The sequence below is a fragment of the Pyrus communis genome, chromosome 16, assembly GCF_041283825.1.
Source record: "Pyrus communis isolate YQ-2024b chromosome 16, ASM4128382v1, whole genome shotgun sequence".
Taxonomy (NCBI): Eukaryota; Viridiplantae; Streptophyta; class Magnoliopsida; order Rosales; family Rosaceae; genus Pyrus; species Pyrus communis.
This window is the reverse complement of record NC_142580.1, coordinates 1,547,341-1,563,205: the sequence shown is the minus strand read 5'-3', so window position 1 is coordinate 1,563,205 and position 15,865 is coordinate 1,547,341. Positions and strand designations below refer to the sequence as shown.

General features: G+C 37.1%; 2 protein-coding genes and 1 non-coding gene across 4 annotated transcripts; 1 reads left to right on the top strand and 2 right to left on the bottom strand.

Moving 5' to 3' along the window:
* Positions 1 to 264: 264 nt before the first annotated feature.
* Positions 265 to 3,391, top strand: LOC137730806 (SEC12-like protein 2). Its single transcript, XM_068469780.2, has 10 exons — positions 265 to 778; positions 879 to 973; positions 1,081 to 1,228; positions 1,383 to 1,474; positions 1,567 to 1,666; positions 1,963 to 2,029; positions 2,125 to 2,245; positions 2,420 to 2,536; positions 2,607 to 2,674; positions 3,102 to 3,391. Exons 1-10 carry the CDS (start codon positions 482 to 484, stop codon positions 3,206 to 3,208), a joined length of 1,212 nt encoding a protein of 403 aa, XP_068325881.1. The 5' UTR covers positions 265 to 481; the 3' UTR covers positions 3,209 to 3,391.
* Positions 3,392 to 3,502: 111 nt separating this feature from the next.
* On the bottom strand, positions 3,503 to 11,861 carry LOC137730805 (putative sulfate transporter 3.3). Of its 2 annotated transcripts, none has more exons than XM_088688041.1 (13): positions 11,554 to 11,861; positions 8,334 to 9,816; positions 7,921 to 7,969; positions 7,593 to 7,800; positions 7,255 to 7,426; positions 6,899 to 6,964; positions 6,158 to 6,271; positions 5,941 to 6,057; positions 5,692 to 5,818; positions 4,984 to 5,270; positions 4,488 to 4,758; positions 4,145 to 4,221; positions 3,503 to 4,051 (listed from the first exon to the last, which is right to left on the bottom strand). In XM_088688041.1, the coding sequence occupies exons 2-13, from the start codon at positions 8,709 to 8,711 to the stop codon at positions 3,878 to 3,880; spliced, it is 2,040 nt and encodes a 679-aa protein (XP_088544167.1). In that variant the 5' UTR covers positions 8,712 to 9,816; positions 11,554 to 11,861; the 3' UTR covers positions 3,503 to 3,877. The 2 variants fall into 2 exon arrangements, with proteins under 2 accessions (XP_088544167.1, XP_088544168.1); XM_088688042.1 differs by lacking the exon at positions 11,554 to 11,861 and having other exon boundaries at positions 8,334 to 8,856; positions 8,980 to 9,624.
* Positions 11,862 to 12,972: 1,111 nt separating this feature from the next.
* Positions 12,973 to 13,054, bottom strand: TRNAS-AGA (transfer RNA serine (anticodon AGA)). The gene has a single exon. It is a non-coding gene; the product is annotated as a tRNA-Ser (tRNA).
* Positions 13,055 to 15,865: the final 2,811 nt, after the last annotated feature.

Genomic DNA, 15,865 nt, shown 5'->3' with positions numbered 1-15,865 from the left:
CTAATGTCAGAAATCGAATTCAAGTTTGGTTGTGATGAATTTTAACTTGAGTTAAAATACAAAGTAACATGTACTATATATATATATATATATTGTCAAGTACATACATGAGCGTAGCCACATGGCTATAATGGATGAGTATTTTTCTTTTATGAAAAGAAATAATCGGTTAGTGGTTTTGTCACGACAATTTAATTTTTATGACGATGGAAAGAATCGCATTTCAACCTCCTCAAGTTGTATGATTCACGAGCATGAGAAGTCGATCACAAAACGTACGGTGTGAATACATTAACAATAACGCCAAAACAGATCTAAGCCAATTATTAAAAAAAAAAACACTATATTATTCAGTTTGGCTCCGATATTTTCAGACAAGGACTTACTGCAAACGCCAAAACAGATATGGATCGGTGAACGAGACCTACGGTTACACTGAAAGGGAGAGAGATCTGATCTGAAAAACAATCCCCAATTGCTAATGGACCTTCCCAACAACTACCAGAAGTACGGAGTCCCCTTCTACGCCGCCGCTTGGCTCCCCGGCCTCGGCAAATCCAAACGACCCGACCAGGATCAAGACGACGCCGGCGACGACCAAAAGGAAACCGAGACTCAGACGCAGAAGACTGAGACCCAGACTGAATTAGCCCAATTCGATTCCAACCAAAACCACGTCGTTTTCTCCGGCGGTGGCGGAGAGGGCCGCAGCGGCGTCCCAAACGCCATCGTCGTCGCCCAATTCGATCCCGCCTCCGTTTCTCTCTCCAGTCAACCGGTAATACTTCAATCCCCAATCCCACCCTTCCAATTTTTGCATATATGTAAGTGGAGTGCCTACCTGTTGTAATTGGAGTGTCTGGTGTTTGATTTTTCAGGTGGCTAAGCTCAACACTAGCTCTGCTTTGCCGTATAGAATGGCGGTTCACCCCGCCGGTAGCGGTCTCGTTTGCTCCTTCCCTGATAGTTGCAGGTCTTTATCTAGCTCAGATTTACTATGTTTTTTAAAATGAAAGTCTGCACATTGCCAATTTAGGTTCATGAGCAGTAGGATATATGCAAATACATTTCCTTTTGCAGGTGGTTTGAATTGGAGGAAGAAAGCAACCAAGTTCCTAAACTGGCTTTGAGGCAGTCTGAGAGAGTGCTGGAGCAATTGCAAGATGTTGGACAACAGTTAGCCTTGGCTTTCGACAAAGACGGTACCTTGCTTGCTGCTGGAGGCGAGGTATGGCTCCTCCTTCACCTTTTTAGTTTGGTTTCAACTTTCAATTGTATTTGTCGAAATGTATTAGTATCAACATTTGCGTTTTCTGGATTGTTTTTAGATTTGATGTTGAATAGCATACCGTATAATGATGCTCTCATTTGGTGCAGTACAGGATGGCAAGTTAAGGGTTTTCAAGTGGCCTAGCATGGAGATTATTCTCGACGAAGATAAAGCTCATACCACAATGAAGCAATTAGATTTCAGGTTTGCATTAATGGCGGCATTGAAAAACTTACTTTGTACGTCTTTTATTTGTAACTTGTAGTTGCTGATGATCTGGCTTGGCTTTCTTGCAGCCCTGATGGGAAATTTCTCGTCTCCTTAGGAGATAGAGGCCCTGGTAGGGTGTGGGATGTAACTTCATCTACTGTTGTAGCTTCTCTACCACCGGAAAAGGTTAGCAATATCTGAAATTCTTTCCTGATAAAAATATTTGGTTTTCAACTTTATGTGGATTGAAATTATCTTTAACTTTGTAGATTGACCTGGGTGCATGCATCGTATTTACTATTTAGTTGTAAGCTTATTGGACGCCAACTAAAAAATGTATATCGAGCCATTGACACCTCTATCCCTGCATTGTTGTGAATCATTTAACCTACCTTTCTGGTGTGACCTCTTGGTCATTAAATATGAATTAGAGGTTCCTCACGCTTTTCATTTAATGTAACCAATGCGTATAATACATGCAGGATGAGGTCTTTTGCGGTTGCAGATTTTCTGTAACTGATAATGGGGGTCATATTTTATATTTTGCAGGTAAGTGAAAAACAATTCATCTGTTCTCTGGATAACTGCTCTTGCTCTACCTCTGCATGAGTTAATTATTTTTATCTGTCTATTGTATAATATAGATAAATCGGGAAGCATTGTAACATGGAACATGACTACTTGGAAGAGGATTGGATCAAAGACTATTAGTAAAGACATTATTTCCACCTTTGATGTTTCAGCTGACGGAAAACTCCTTGCATGGTAAAATTTATATTACAAGCTTACTGTTTAACATTTTTCGAGATGCTTTTCATATAGTGCAATGTGTTGAATGAGACTTTATATGGTGTCGTTTGAGATCATCATTTTAACAGTAATTGCATTGGTTTTCTGGATAAAGGAGAAAAGTAACACGTTTGATTGATGAAAATGCAGTGGGACAACTGGTGGAGATCTTGTTATAGTAAATCCAACCAGAATGCGGATTCATAAAGTGGTTAAGAAAGCACACATGGGCTTCGTAACTGCTTTGAGTTTCTCACATGATTCAAGGTAAACAACGCCTCAACTTTATGTTTCTTCTACCCCTTGAACTGTTAGTGAAGTGTGGTTTTAAATACAGAGCTTTGGCTTCGGCATCCCTGGATTCAAGTGCAAGGGTGTCCACACTTGAGGAGGAGAAGAAAAATGGTAAGTGCCTACCATAATTTTTTGTGGGATAATTCAATAACATATCCTCAACGCTATTCTTGCAAATTGTTGAACTGCTCTTACAACCTGATAAAGTCATCATGGTAATAAAAAATACTAACCTGAACCTATGTTTGGAGGCCGATCCGGTTGTTCAGAGCTCTAGTGATATAAGCAACCAAATTCAACACACTCCATCGTTTATGCTATCACAGAACTTAGAAATTAAAACACCACACGGTTTTGGTGACCTCCTTGAGTTCTCGATAGTTGATGAATAAATGCAAAGTTGAAATGGGAAATTTTGAGTCCATTATATCCACCCGAAAACACCTTTTGTATGGCGGGACAAGTATCGAGTTCATTCACGTCGTTGCACTTTGAGTTCATGAAGTATGAGACATAATTCTGTTTGGTTTGGTTGCAGGAGGAGTGTTGAGCTTATGGGTCATCATACTCATCATTCTAATAGCCATTGCTGCATATTTCCAGAAGAATCCTGACAAGTTACCTTCGGCGTTGAAAGGATTTTAAGTTTGCAGAAAACAGCGTGGTGCTTGTGATAAATATGATAGAGAATTTTTTGTCTTTGCGAGCCTGTTGTTATACGATAAATATTGGATAAATACGACACTGACTAGTTGGGCTTGGGCCCATTCAAGCCCAGCTCAATTGCACCTGTCTTTATGATAAAGTTTGATGCATATCTCACACTAATCTGTTGTACTTCATATGTTTTTTTATTCGAGCGATATTTCAATTTAACTATAAATTACGGATTACATATAAGTTTGCAGAAATCACTTGCCCAGCAAGTAATGCTCCATGTTTAGTGTACAAAAACACATGCTATTGTATTGAGTTATGGAGAAAACTTTAGTTGCACTAAGGGAATCAACGACCCACAAAAACTACATAGTGATACAGAATGTTAAAGATACAAACTATGGGATTTGACGTGGAAACAGAGTACTCAACTACCTGACACCCTATCTTTGGCCTTTTTTTTTCGAGCTTAAGATCGGCAACGTAAAATAAACTTACACACAAAATTACAGGTAACTTGACAATATTATTTGTCTAGAACTAGGAACATCTTACCAAAGACGGGGAACGTGTAATGATGGTTCATTTTATATATCTGAAAACTTCTCGTTATTTTGGATCATGCTGTCTGAATTTAGGAGTATAATTAAAAGATAATTAGGGAACATCATGGGCCTGCATTTCTTCATTGTACATGTTTGAATTCTTCATTCCCATCGACAGAGAAGCCACTGCCTCTCCGACGGACAAGTAAAGCATGAATTCTTCGTCTCCGTTATTCACCTTCTGCAGTTTGTCCATCACCTCCGCCAGTGGATTTACCAGCACCAGCTGTAATTATTTCATTATTTACTGTCAAATTTACGGTACCTAAGATCCAAACCAAGAACAACGTATATGTAGACATGAAATTAACCAACTTACCTTAATCCCCTTCTTTCGGATTGATTTCCTTATATCTTCGAAAAGTGTGATCCCAGTTGTGTCGATTGTGCTCACAGCTGAAAAAAAAAAAAAAAAAAAAAGGACACAAAGGAGCCGTTTTAACTGCCGGCTTAGTAAAATGTGAGATACCCAATTGGCGGGAAGAACCTTCATGCAACAGGTATGTCACTGTATCAACATTTCAAGCTAATAACGCACTGCCAAGTTGAAAAGTTAAAGCGCACTAGAGTGCGTGATTGGTTTGGAATGTTGTGACATCCCGGCGAATTAAGCTTGTCTTTGAAAGAGGAGGGAATTGATGCTCAAGATTAGCAAACTTTACCTGACATATCTACAACAACAAATCTAATGTTTTCAACCTTGTTCCCGTCACCTTCTTCTTCTATCCATCTCAAAATCCGTTCATTGAGATAAGTAGTGTTGGCAAAGTTGATGGCAGCTTCGATGAGTATGATTAGGAAACCAGGCACACTCACTGCCGATTCGTTGTACTGGTGCAGGTCTCTGAATACGTCCGTTCCCGGTATGTTTCCCAACACCACCGTCCTCGGCCTCGTCACTTGCAGCAAAACCTTGAAAACCGATATCCCAACCTGTTCATGTCGTCAAATAACCTATCATTAGGGTTACATCGGAAAATATGCGCAAACCAAACCGGCAACAAACTTCATATAAAAGAAATATATTCGGAGGGACGCTAAACAAACAATAGCTGCGCACTAAAACTGCGGTTTACATGCGGCTTATAGTCTCTTTAGCGTCTTTTCTTATAACCAGTTCTGAAAAAAATAATTACGGTTCATTGTTTGTGTAGTTACCGCTATGGCGAGGCCTTGTTGGACAGAGAGAAAGATGACTCCCAAGAAGGCACAGATCAAGACTAGGAAGTCATATTTGTCGATCTTCCATATGTGGTAAGCAGCTGGGACATCAATGAGGCCGACCACAGCAGTCACGATAATTGCACCCAGAATTACATTGGGAGTGTAATGGAACAGAGGCATCAGAAACAGCAGTGTCACCATAACTGTCAGCGACATTACTATGTTCGACATTGCTGTCTTTGCTCCAGCATTGTGATTCACCGCTGACCTTGAGAATGATCCTGAAATCCATCATCAAAATAAAAACGTTGTTATCAAATTCTAGGGTTTTCTACTCTGGACCGAAGAATAGTATGCATCGAGATTTTTGGTCGTTGGATCCCTAGGTTTTGATATTTGACCGCACATCTAGACGTTCATTCACTTAATAATCTATGCTATGGGTCGGTCTATTCTAAAATTTTTGTAAATGGAAAGAAGATTGCTATTCAGACTCTCTCGAAAGCAAGTCTCACTTAAGCTTGCTGACGCTTTAATTTTTGCCATAAAACTCACGTTGTAGTTTTCGACCTAGTATAACACAATGAAGATAAAATATTATGAGTATCAACAAGTCCAAGTGCACTTGTTTTCGAGAGAGTCTGAATAGCGTCTTTCAGTTGAATATTATTAATTTGTGATCTATAATCAATGAATGTGAACCTGTTGTAATATAGCAGGAAGTGGTGGAGCCAACAACGTTCATGATCCCAATTGCTATCATCTCCTTGTTTCCATCCACTCTGTATTCTCTTATATTAGCAAAAGTTCTTCCTACTGCAATACCTTCCTACAAAGTTGATGCAAAAATCAATCAGTCAAACCAATCAAAACCGTAAAAAATGTATCCATACATTTTGTTGGTCACAATGATATCGATATAGTACCGATGATACAGAGGTTTTAACTTACAGTGAGGGCAATAATGCCAGTGATAATCCCAGTCTTGATTGCAAGTGCAAGGTGGGATCCATGGAAAACCAACATGTTCCATGATGGTGGGTTCAGTCCTTTCTCTAATTCTCCAATCTGCCAATACATAAAAATTCAAGAAAATGAACATCTTAGAATTTGGTGTGGGTCCAGATATGGATGGTGGAGTGTGGGTCCGAGCAAGCAAACAACTTACCACACTGATGCCATGGCGATCGGCTTTGAATGCAAAGACAATCACAGTGGAAATGATCACAGACACCAGAGGGGCTCCAGCTGAGACCCAGAACAGCTTTGGCTTCTTTATGCTCTGCATTCCATGGCACGCAACACAATGTGAAGGTTAATTAAATTTGTCAGTTTTTCTACTCGAGACGGACTTACATGTACCAGAGACACCGCCACGGTGACATCCGAATACAAGAATTTGAATAAAGTATTTGTTTGCAAATTGCAGTGGTGTGTGACAATTTGATCAACTCAAATCATAGTGGAGTGGGTAAAATAACGCACACCAATCCAATATCATCATAAAACACATTTGAAAATCGCATCATTGACTTTGAAGTTTGAACTGTTATAACGGGTTTAGTTTCAATGTTAATGTTTTAGCCGTTAAATTTGATTTTCACAACTTTTAAATATTTTATTTTTAATTTTGATTATTCATTTTCTATCTCACTTAGTGCTATGTATCAATGAAGAGAAAATGTTGTTATAACGATCATGAATCGATGTTAATGATTTAGTTAATCAAGTTAACATAATGCATGGTGAAAATCAAAGATGTCACAGTAGCGATGCGCAAGGGAATAATATGTTGTCATGCCAATTTAAAATTTTTTTAACATGACAATATGTGATTAATTGTGATACTACCAACCAAATATCCGAGAAGAAGACAAGTTTTAAGACAAAAGTGGAAGGGAGAACATACAACGTGTCTTGCGATTAGGAGCAGCACAAGGAAGCAAACGCCCATTACAATGGTTTGCCATGACCACTGAACAAAAAAGCACCCAAATTATTAGTTCAAGAACAGAAGAAAATGACACAAAATATGATTAATATACAGAAAATGTATATAGGAAGATGAAATTTTTAGAACATTTTTTGCAGAACACATGATATAGTGATTGATGATTGAGGTCGTATTTAAAAAATGAATTTAATCATCAATCATCACATCATGTAATTTATAAAAATGGTCAAAAAAATTGGTCGCTCTGTAGTTATTACCAGGAAAGCTAAACACTTTATTCAGAGTAATCACTGTTTAACTGAAATTAATACCTCCTTTCTTTCATGAAAAACAGAGCTAAGAACAGGGATGATTGCCATTTTCTTGGTGAAATGTGTGATTCCAAGGAGACTCTTAAGCTGTTGTAGAGAGACTATCACAGCAGCTCCGGCCATGAAACCAAGTAGAGTAGCCTTTGAAAGAAAATCGATTATAAATCCAAGCCTGCACACATCAATCTTGAATCATTTTCGGGTTCTCGGAAACAAAAAATACAAAACCATAGCAGTTCAGTTGGTTAAGAGCATTCAACCCCTGACTCGAAACTTTCGGGTTTGATTCCCCCTCCCCAGTATCGATTGTCTCAAAAATTAGGAGGGGGATTAATTACCTTAATAAACCTAGGGAAGCTTGGAGGATGCCACTAAAGAAGGTTGAAGTGAAGGCAAGTTGGAGGAACAAGTAGGGTTCTTTGGTGGGAGATACTTCTTGCATGAGCATCGATCCCATGATTAGGGAAGCAATGGAAACAGGTCCTACTGCAAGATCCTTTGAGCTTCCAAGGACAGCATACAGCAAAGGAGGAACGAAGCTGGAATCTACAAATTCCATCACAACAATTTACAAATGCAACAGAAGTAAAAATTGTGAGAAGGGGTAAAGAAACTTCAGTCGATACGTATGAATATGCAAAGAAATACCAGAAATAAATTACTCACAGAGACCCACAATCGGAGGTAGATTCGCAAGCTTAGCATAACTGATTCCCTGAAGAAAAAGGAAAAAAAAAGGGTTGTTGATGAGGCGATATTATGTTTTTTTGAATTAATTTAATTTTCAGGAAAACAATTCAAACTCGGATACGAGGAGCTAACGCACTGTATTAGCCAAATGGACTAAGACGCCATTCAGGCCAATCGGCCTGAGACATTGTCTTGGCCTACTAGGCTAACAGACTGACCAGACAAACCGACTTAAGACATTGACCTCGCCGAACGGCTTAAACATTGTCCTGACCAATAGGCCTAAGCAAATGTACCCGAACCGGCTTTGTGTCCTGATCAACTAGCCTAACACATATACATTGAAATCAAAAGTAAAAGTAAAGATTAAGTTCTAATAATTGAAGTACCTGAGGGATGGCTAAACTGGCGATGGTGACACCAGAAATGATGTCTGATTTGAGGAGCTTGAAGCTGTAATTCGGGCCCCACTCAAGGATTGGAAAGACATACTGAGCTCCAAGAATCCATTTTTTCTTTGGTGGCTGACCTTTGAATTGGTAAAGAGGGTCATCTGGAAAGAATGTTTCTTTGAGCTTGGCCAGCAGCTTACGAAAAGTGCTTCTGTAAGGCGGGGCAACTACTTTGTGCAACTCCATCCCCATTGGGATTTCCATGCAGTGATGGTGCTGCTGCTGCTGCATGTCCGTGGTGGACTGCTGCTCCTGGATGTTAATCCTTGTGGGAGAGCAGCAATCCTCTCTTTTATCATGGGAGACTTCTCCCATCAATCAACTTTCTCCAAAGGACCGCTATAAAACAAATTACTACTACCAGCCCCCACAACTCTTTGTAATTACTGCTGATGACAAGACACTCATGATGTTTAATTATCTCTAATTAATCACTCACCTATCTCTAAGCACTCACTACCTGCACATATATGTACATTTAAGCTAGGCTAGTGGGTGGTCAAAGAATAAAAAAAAGAAAAAAAAAAGGGGGAATCTGCAAAAAGAATAGAGGAGGAAGGAGATGAAAAAAAGGAAAGCTTACAAGTAGAAAATATTGCTGAAAGGTACTAGACCTGATATTTGAAAGGCAAATACCTCTCACTGCCCATTACCCGTATATCTATCCATCTGTATATATGTATATATGCACAAGTGCTTTAATTTTGAAGGGAAAAAGATTGATGGACATTGAAGAACTTCACATAACGGAGTGTGCCATGCAAATTTAGGGTTGGGACTGGTTGGCTGAGGAAGATGATCGACAAAAAGAATATTCTGAGGGATATGCTCTGTGTTCTTGAATATGATCAGTTTGTAGAAATAATTATGGGGTGGAAGACGAAAGTGTGTTAATAATTGTGCACATTTGTCCAAAACTGTTTATGAATTTTATGTGGACGGTTGCAGCAGCTGCTGGCCATGTTAAATGCAGACACAGAAGTTACAAACTTTCAAATCTTTCAAAGAGAGAGAGAGAGGAGAAGAAGAGAGTCGGGGTTGCAGTACGTATATATAAATATATATGGAGATATATACATTATATTTATATCACTTCATCTATTGTTCGGTTTAGGTCGGTTGCTTGTTCTAATCAGGATTAGCAGCCTATTATTCTCAAATTGTTTGGCTTTGCATAAACTTTCAGGTTCGTTTGGTTTTCTAATCTACTTTACGGAGAGAGAAATCCGACTGCAACCTAACTTATGCAGAGTGGGATTTCAAATCGAATGCAGAAAGAACAATGACCTAACTGACTTTACTAAACCCAATTACGTTATTTTGTCTTTAACTTAATTTCGGGTAAATAAGCACGCTCAAGAACATGTTTCCAGTTATGACGTGCCACAATATGATGCCAAAAACTCCATATTCGTCTCTTCTGCCAAAAAAAAGAATTCAATACTTTCTGTCAGATTTATTCCATTTTCTTTTATCCAAAAGTAAGGTCTATCTTTAAGTAAAAACATCAATCACCTTTAGTTTCATTCCGACTAACTTTAAGACAGATATTTGCTAGAACTTTGGAATGTAATTAAGGATATTCAGGTAAGTGAGCGGTTTAAACATCTGTTTCGATAAGTGAATAGTTTAACTGTAAACTACAGTCAACAGCTATGAGATTTCCCATTTGTTTCGACAAGTGAATAGTTTAACTGTAAACTACAGTCAACAGCTATGAGATTTCCACTGAAAACACAGACCTGCAAGAGCCAACTTAATTTGTGCTCGAAAGAAACCATAGGAGATGAGGACAACATCACGTGTTTTTTGGTCGAGACTAGCAAAATGTATGTGTATATACATATAACATCCTATGGTACTAATTAAAAGTGATGTGGAGTTCAATCAATAGATGATTTGAATAATGACATAGATTGTAAATAATCGTAAGTAAATAAAATCTGTAAACCGTGAGAAGGAGGGAGGAAGACCTTGCTTTCGTGATTGCCCAGAACAACCAAATTTGGCTTTAAGTCTTCATGACAATTGGACCAAAGAAATAAAAAGTGATAATTACAACTTAAGAAGTATGTAAATTTAAGATATCAAAGTTTTACCATAACCTAATTCATCACCCAAAGATACTAGCTAAGTTGAAGACTTAGGATTTTAATACTGTTTACTTAACAAAAGATTCACGAGATTGAGTGATAGCTAGCTTGGTATTCTTTGTGTGCTTCAAAATTTTGTATGAATAGAATCAAAGTAGCGCATAATAAAAGCGTTGGAATCTTGTTTGTCATGACTTTGGGATTAGGATTTTGATGAACAAGTCATATTCCTTGTAATTATTTTTTGATGGTGCTCTTGCAATTTAATAGTTAAAACCATAAGAACTAATTCCTACTGTTAAGTATTTTTTTTTTTTTTTTTAAGTTTCATTGCGTACATATTAATCAAATAGCATCTATGGCAGAGAGGATTTTAGACCTATGGAGATTGGAATATAAGGCACATAATTTTATTTGCCCCTTCCAAAAGAAAATAAAAATTTATTTGCCATTTTATTAAATTTTGCATGGATTTGCCAGAAGGAATATTTATGGAGGATGAGCTAAAATATAATTATATAATAATATATGTGGTTGAATCTACCTGATTGTTTTGAGACTGTGCCTTGTTCTTTGCATCTATTAGGGAAAATTATTGTTTGCTACATTGGCACGATGTGAAATAGTATTACGAATTCATTCAAATTATAACATAAAAACTTTTCAAGTTTGTTATAATGTGCGTGTATAGTTGGTGTAGCATTTTTTCTTTTCTTTTTAGCACATCTGTAAGAAATGTTTTATTCAAAATTGAGGACCTTACCCGAAAGTTTAGTTCATTTAACCAAGAAGAAACATTGACAGGAGCACCAACTAATAATTCCCTAGCTATTATCCAGACTTAATCTGGTTTATTAAGATTTTCCAACAACCCTAAAAGAAAATACTTTCTTCATTTCTTTCAATATTTACGAATCTCAAAAGACTCTCTCTCCCGAAAAGTATAAACGAATTCCCAACAACAATACCAATCTAAAATCTAAATTAAAAAAAAAATAAAAAATATTAATTAGTTAAAACACGGGACAATTATCAGAAAAAAGTAGGGTTCTAGAAACACATACCAAAATTCATCCTCCTCAGGTTGGATGCAATTCGCCTTCCAATGCTAGTAATCTACAATCTGCTTAGGCAGTTGTTGAATTCTCCATTAAAATACGAGGAACTATTTCCAACTCAGGAATCATCCTCTATATCTTGTCGATAAAGAGGCAGATTAATTAGTTTTCCTACTCTGAAACTAGATACAGGGAAACGTCCAGATAATCAAACCCTAGAGAAATAAAGAATCATCAAAACCTTGTTGCTTCCAAAGAAAACCAGGAAGTACTATACCATTAAGGCATTAAAAATACGAAATCTAACAAAACCCAAAAATCTAAAACAATTAGATTATATGAAGAAACAAAAAAAAGAAAAGTTAAGGTTTTAGAAATATCAAAAATATCCAATCAAATAAATTTCTGAACCAAAAATAGAAAATTCCAAAATTTAGGGTTGAAGCAAGCTTCGGCTCAGAACCCGTAGTTATATGTATGGCTTGAAAAATTAGCTCAACATTTACCTCATAATTTTTAATTAATTAACTTCCGTTTTTACAGGTTATGGGGCTACGAAAATGCCAATGAACAAAGGCAGCCCGACCACTGAAATATTCCGAATACCAAAGACACCTTTGCAAATTAGGGTTTAGTTGAAAGAGAAAAGTAGGACCCTTCGAATATTTATGGGAGATTCAAGTGGCACTAAACTCAGAGAATAATGTTGGATTTTTCCTTAAACATTGAAACCCTACTTTTTCATCATGGCCTAAAACTTTGAATCATTATATCTAAAGACGACTTGGCAAAAAAAATGGTAAGTGAATGTACGACATAAAGTGGAGATGGATTCTGAACTAGCAAACCTAGCTTTTCCATGGGTCTCCCCTCTATTAATGTTCTTAATCAGTACCGGTCGAGTACTAACCCCAAAGTTGGATTGTTCGTTTTAGGTTATTTGTAAGCTACTCATAGATGATAAAGTCAGATTTGACTTATATGAATAACGACAATGTTTAATATGTTAGTAAGATATCGTTTTATATGAATTCACATTCTTTTTTACTTCTCACACACCTCCTGTTAATTTATGTTATTTGATCATTTTTAATTCATTGATTTAACGGCCGAAAATGAAAAGAGATGTGTGAAAGAGAAAAAGAGATGTGTGAAAGGTAAAACAATATAAGAAAATCAACGACACAAAATAGATATATAGTTAAAAAATCAGTGGCAACATCCAAATACCCTCCATTTGAAAAAAAAAAAAAAATAAATGGGTATGGAATAAATCCTTAACATCACGTTTTGGAGAACATTTAATTAAAACAACAATTTTAAAACTGTTGTAGAGAAAAATAATTTGAGAGGGAATGAAGGAATTCTTACTAAAGACACCAACAAAAAAAAAATAAATTAAAAACGACAATAAAGAAAATAAAACGTGGACGGCAGGATTCGAACCTGCGCGGGCAGAGCCCACATGATTTCTAGTCATGCCCGATAACCACTCCGGCACGTCCACTTGATATTCAGATTGTTTTACTTTTCTTATTTGACTAATCACTTTCAAAGTGTTCTCCAAAAAAAAAAAAAAAAAAAATCACTTTCAAAGTGGTGCAAAAGGTGGATTCCGGTACATGAGAGAGGACCCACATACACCTTAAAAGAAAGTGCAGGATCTTATGATAAGAGAAATATTTTAGTGAGTCAGAATTACGGTTCGGTATACTAAGTGTCATAATATAAGTGGTTCGAAATGTATTTTTTATGTATTTATCCACTTGTATCATATCATTTAATGTATCGACCGTATTCTCGACACGTTGAAAAATCTCTCTTGTAATAAAGCAGCACATAGTGGTGTGAAGGTGGCATACCTATATATTGGCTTTGGGATAAAATTCTAATTTTTCCTTTCTTAAACGAGGAAAATTTTAGGTGCATGCTAAATTAGTTGATCATTACAATATGTTTGTCGTCTTGTATTTAAGTTTGGAGTCTTGCATTAGATATGTTGTCTTTTCAGTGTCTCATATTCATTCATTAATTTTTTTAAAATTCTTCAACGTACACTCAACTGATAAATTAAGCCGTTGATGTCATAAATTGATGTATTGCAGGATTCTCACATCATCAGTCAAACCATTGAAGGAGATGGATCAACATGGAAACCGAGTGGATTCCACGCAAAAAAAATTTCAATCAGGAAATCATGATCATGCTTTAGTTCATCAAACACACCATATGGTTCTCCCACCATATTATTCAATGCCCTTCGGTGATCTTGTGCTAAGCCAGTTCTTAGCCAACCCTAGCATTATTAGCCATAAGAAGCTTCAGAAACCACGAGTCACCTAAGTTATTGGAACACGTACAATTGAAAGTGAATGACCTCACAAGTCATTACAGTGGATGATGATTAGTTTGATTACGTATTTGTCATAAGGACACAGTTTAATCCAATTCCAGCTGGAGAATCCAAAACCCTAAACGCGGATAACAAGCGCATAAAACCTAAACTCGTCGATACCTATAAAGTTTCTTCTTATCCTGTTATAACAGGATATATTCAAGATTATATTCCTTAATGTATACTTTTCACAGATGGTATAATGTTGATAGATGAAACGCATGATAAGAGAGTAAATGCGAAGCTTAAAAATCTAAAGGCCTTTGCTTAAGTATGTCCAATACAGAGTATATGGAGTGCAAGTTCAGCAAGGATGGGGGTCAAAATGGTAGAGGTGAGGATTAATTGGAGTTCAGGAAGTACCAAAGAGTGAGCACTTTCGCTATATTAGATATATCTTGCAAAAGAAGGGACTTGGAGATCTCAGCTATATAATACAAGTTGGATGAATGAAGTGAAAGAGTGCATCGGGTGTTGTGACCGAGGTATGCCACTAAAGCTCAAGATAAAATTTTATAAGACGTCAAAAGGCCAGACATAATGTTGAGCGGTCAAGCATCAACATGTGCAAAAAATGAGGTAGTGAAGATGAAAATACTTCATTAGATGTGTGGGCATACGAGAAAGGACATGATTAAGAATAAGGATATCCAAGGTAAAGTAGGAGTGACCGCAATTGAAGATACGATAAGAGAATTTTACCAAAAAAAAAGATACAATAAGAGAAAATCAGGTAAGGTGATTTGGACATATGAACCAAAGACCTATAAATGCTTCGGTTAGATGATGTGATTATGAGATAGAGGCTCAGGGCAAAACGGATAGGAAAGACTTGGAAACAGATTCTAAGAAAAGATATGGTACTTGAAACTAACGGAAGACTTGACGGAAAATTGAGCACAATGACATTCTAAGATTTATACAATGAACCCCAATTAGTAAGATAAGACTTTGTTGTTGTAGTTGTTGCCATTTTATAATGGACCATAAGTGCAACTTAAATATAAAATGGAAAATACGGACATCTAACAAGTTCCACTTAAATTTGCTTTTGAAAGGTTATGAATGACATTGCTTGTGATGAAGTCGTGTTAAGTTGGGTCTTATCTTTGCTAGAGTGCTTTGACTGTTTAAAACCCTAAATTTTAGGTAGCGTATCATGTCCAGCTCTCTGTGGCAATGGTGGGTTCGGCTTTCTATTTCCTTAAAGCAATGTTGAATGGTTCATGTTCATCCATATCCCCTTTGAACAATATAAATACAAACTGTACACGCAACTCATCCCAAACATTCTGATCGGGGTGGAGAACAATAAATACAGCTAAGGATCTGCATGAAAATCATAAGCACCACACTCCGATCCACACGCTGAAAAAAAGTTGCATGTCTTTGCAAGATAACAAAGCATCGATCAAATTTTCTGGAAAGATGGGATCGTCCTAAAAAGCAAATATATGTGCTCCTTCCCTTTCAGTGGGAACCGCCGAACCCTATCACGTATGCATGGAGGTGGCATGGCCAATGACCAATGGGATTGCAGAATGCTTATGGGGACCTAATGTACGTCAACCATTATATAGTCATAAAGTTTATGGTCCTTTATATATTTTTTTGTTTTGGCACAAAACAAATAAGTGGTGGAAAAGTTTACATGCATGAAGTACTTTTTGCTGGATTGATCGAAGTGACCATGAGCATTAGGTGTGGCCTGGAATTCTTGTGTCGGTCAGGTCGTCAGGTTGTCATGACTTGTGCTGCTGTGCATGATAATGTTGATCAACTTTAGTTGCTTGTCAAGCCTAATTGAGGTATCTTTTTCCAAGGAATAGACTCAAAAGTTCCTCACATTGCTTTCTAATAAAGGCACCATGATCGACTCTTCCACGTAATGCTTATAGTTATATGTTCTTCGATTCCCAAACG

Coding starts and splice junctions, on each gene's coding strand:
- LOC137730806 (XM_068469780.2), top strand. CDS start 482: ATGGACCTTCCCAACAACTACCAGAAGTACGGAGTCCCCTTCTACGCC. Junction 1,475..1,566: donor ATGAAGCAATTAGATTTCAG/GTTTGCATTAAT, acceptor GCTTTCTTGCAG/CCCTGATGGGAAATTTCTCG. Junction 2,246..2,419: donor GACGGAAAACTCCTTGCATG/GTAAAATTTATA, acceptor ATGAAAATGCAG/TGGGACAACTGGTGGAGATC.
- LOC137730805 (XM_088688041.1), bottom strand. CDS start 8,711: ATGGGAGAAGTCTCCCATGATAAAAGAGAGGATTGCTGCTCTCCCACA. Junction 6,965..7,254: donor TTTTTCATGAAAGAAAGGAG/GTATTAATTTCA, acceptor TTTTTTGTTCAG/TGGTCATGGCAAACCATTGT. Junction 5,271..5,691: donor TTCCTGCTATATTACAACAG/GTTCACATTCAT, acceptor GATGGATTTCAG/GATCATTCTCAAGGTCAGCG.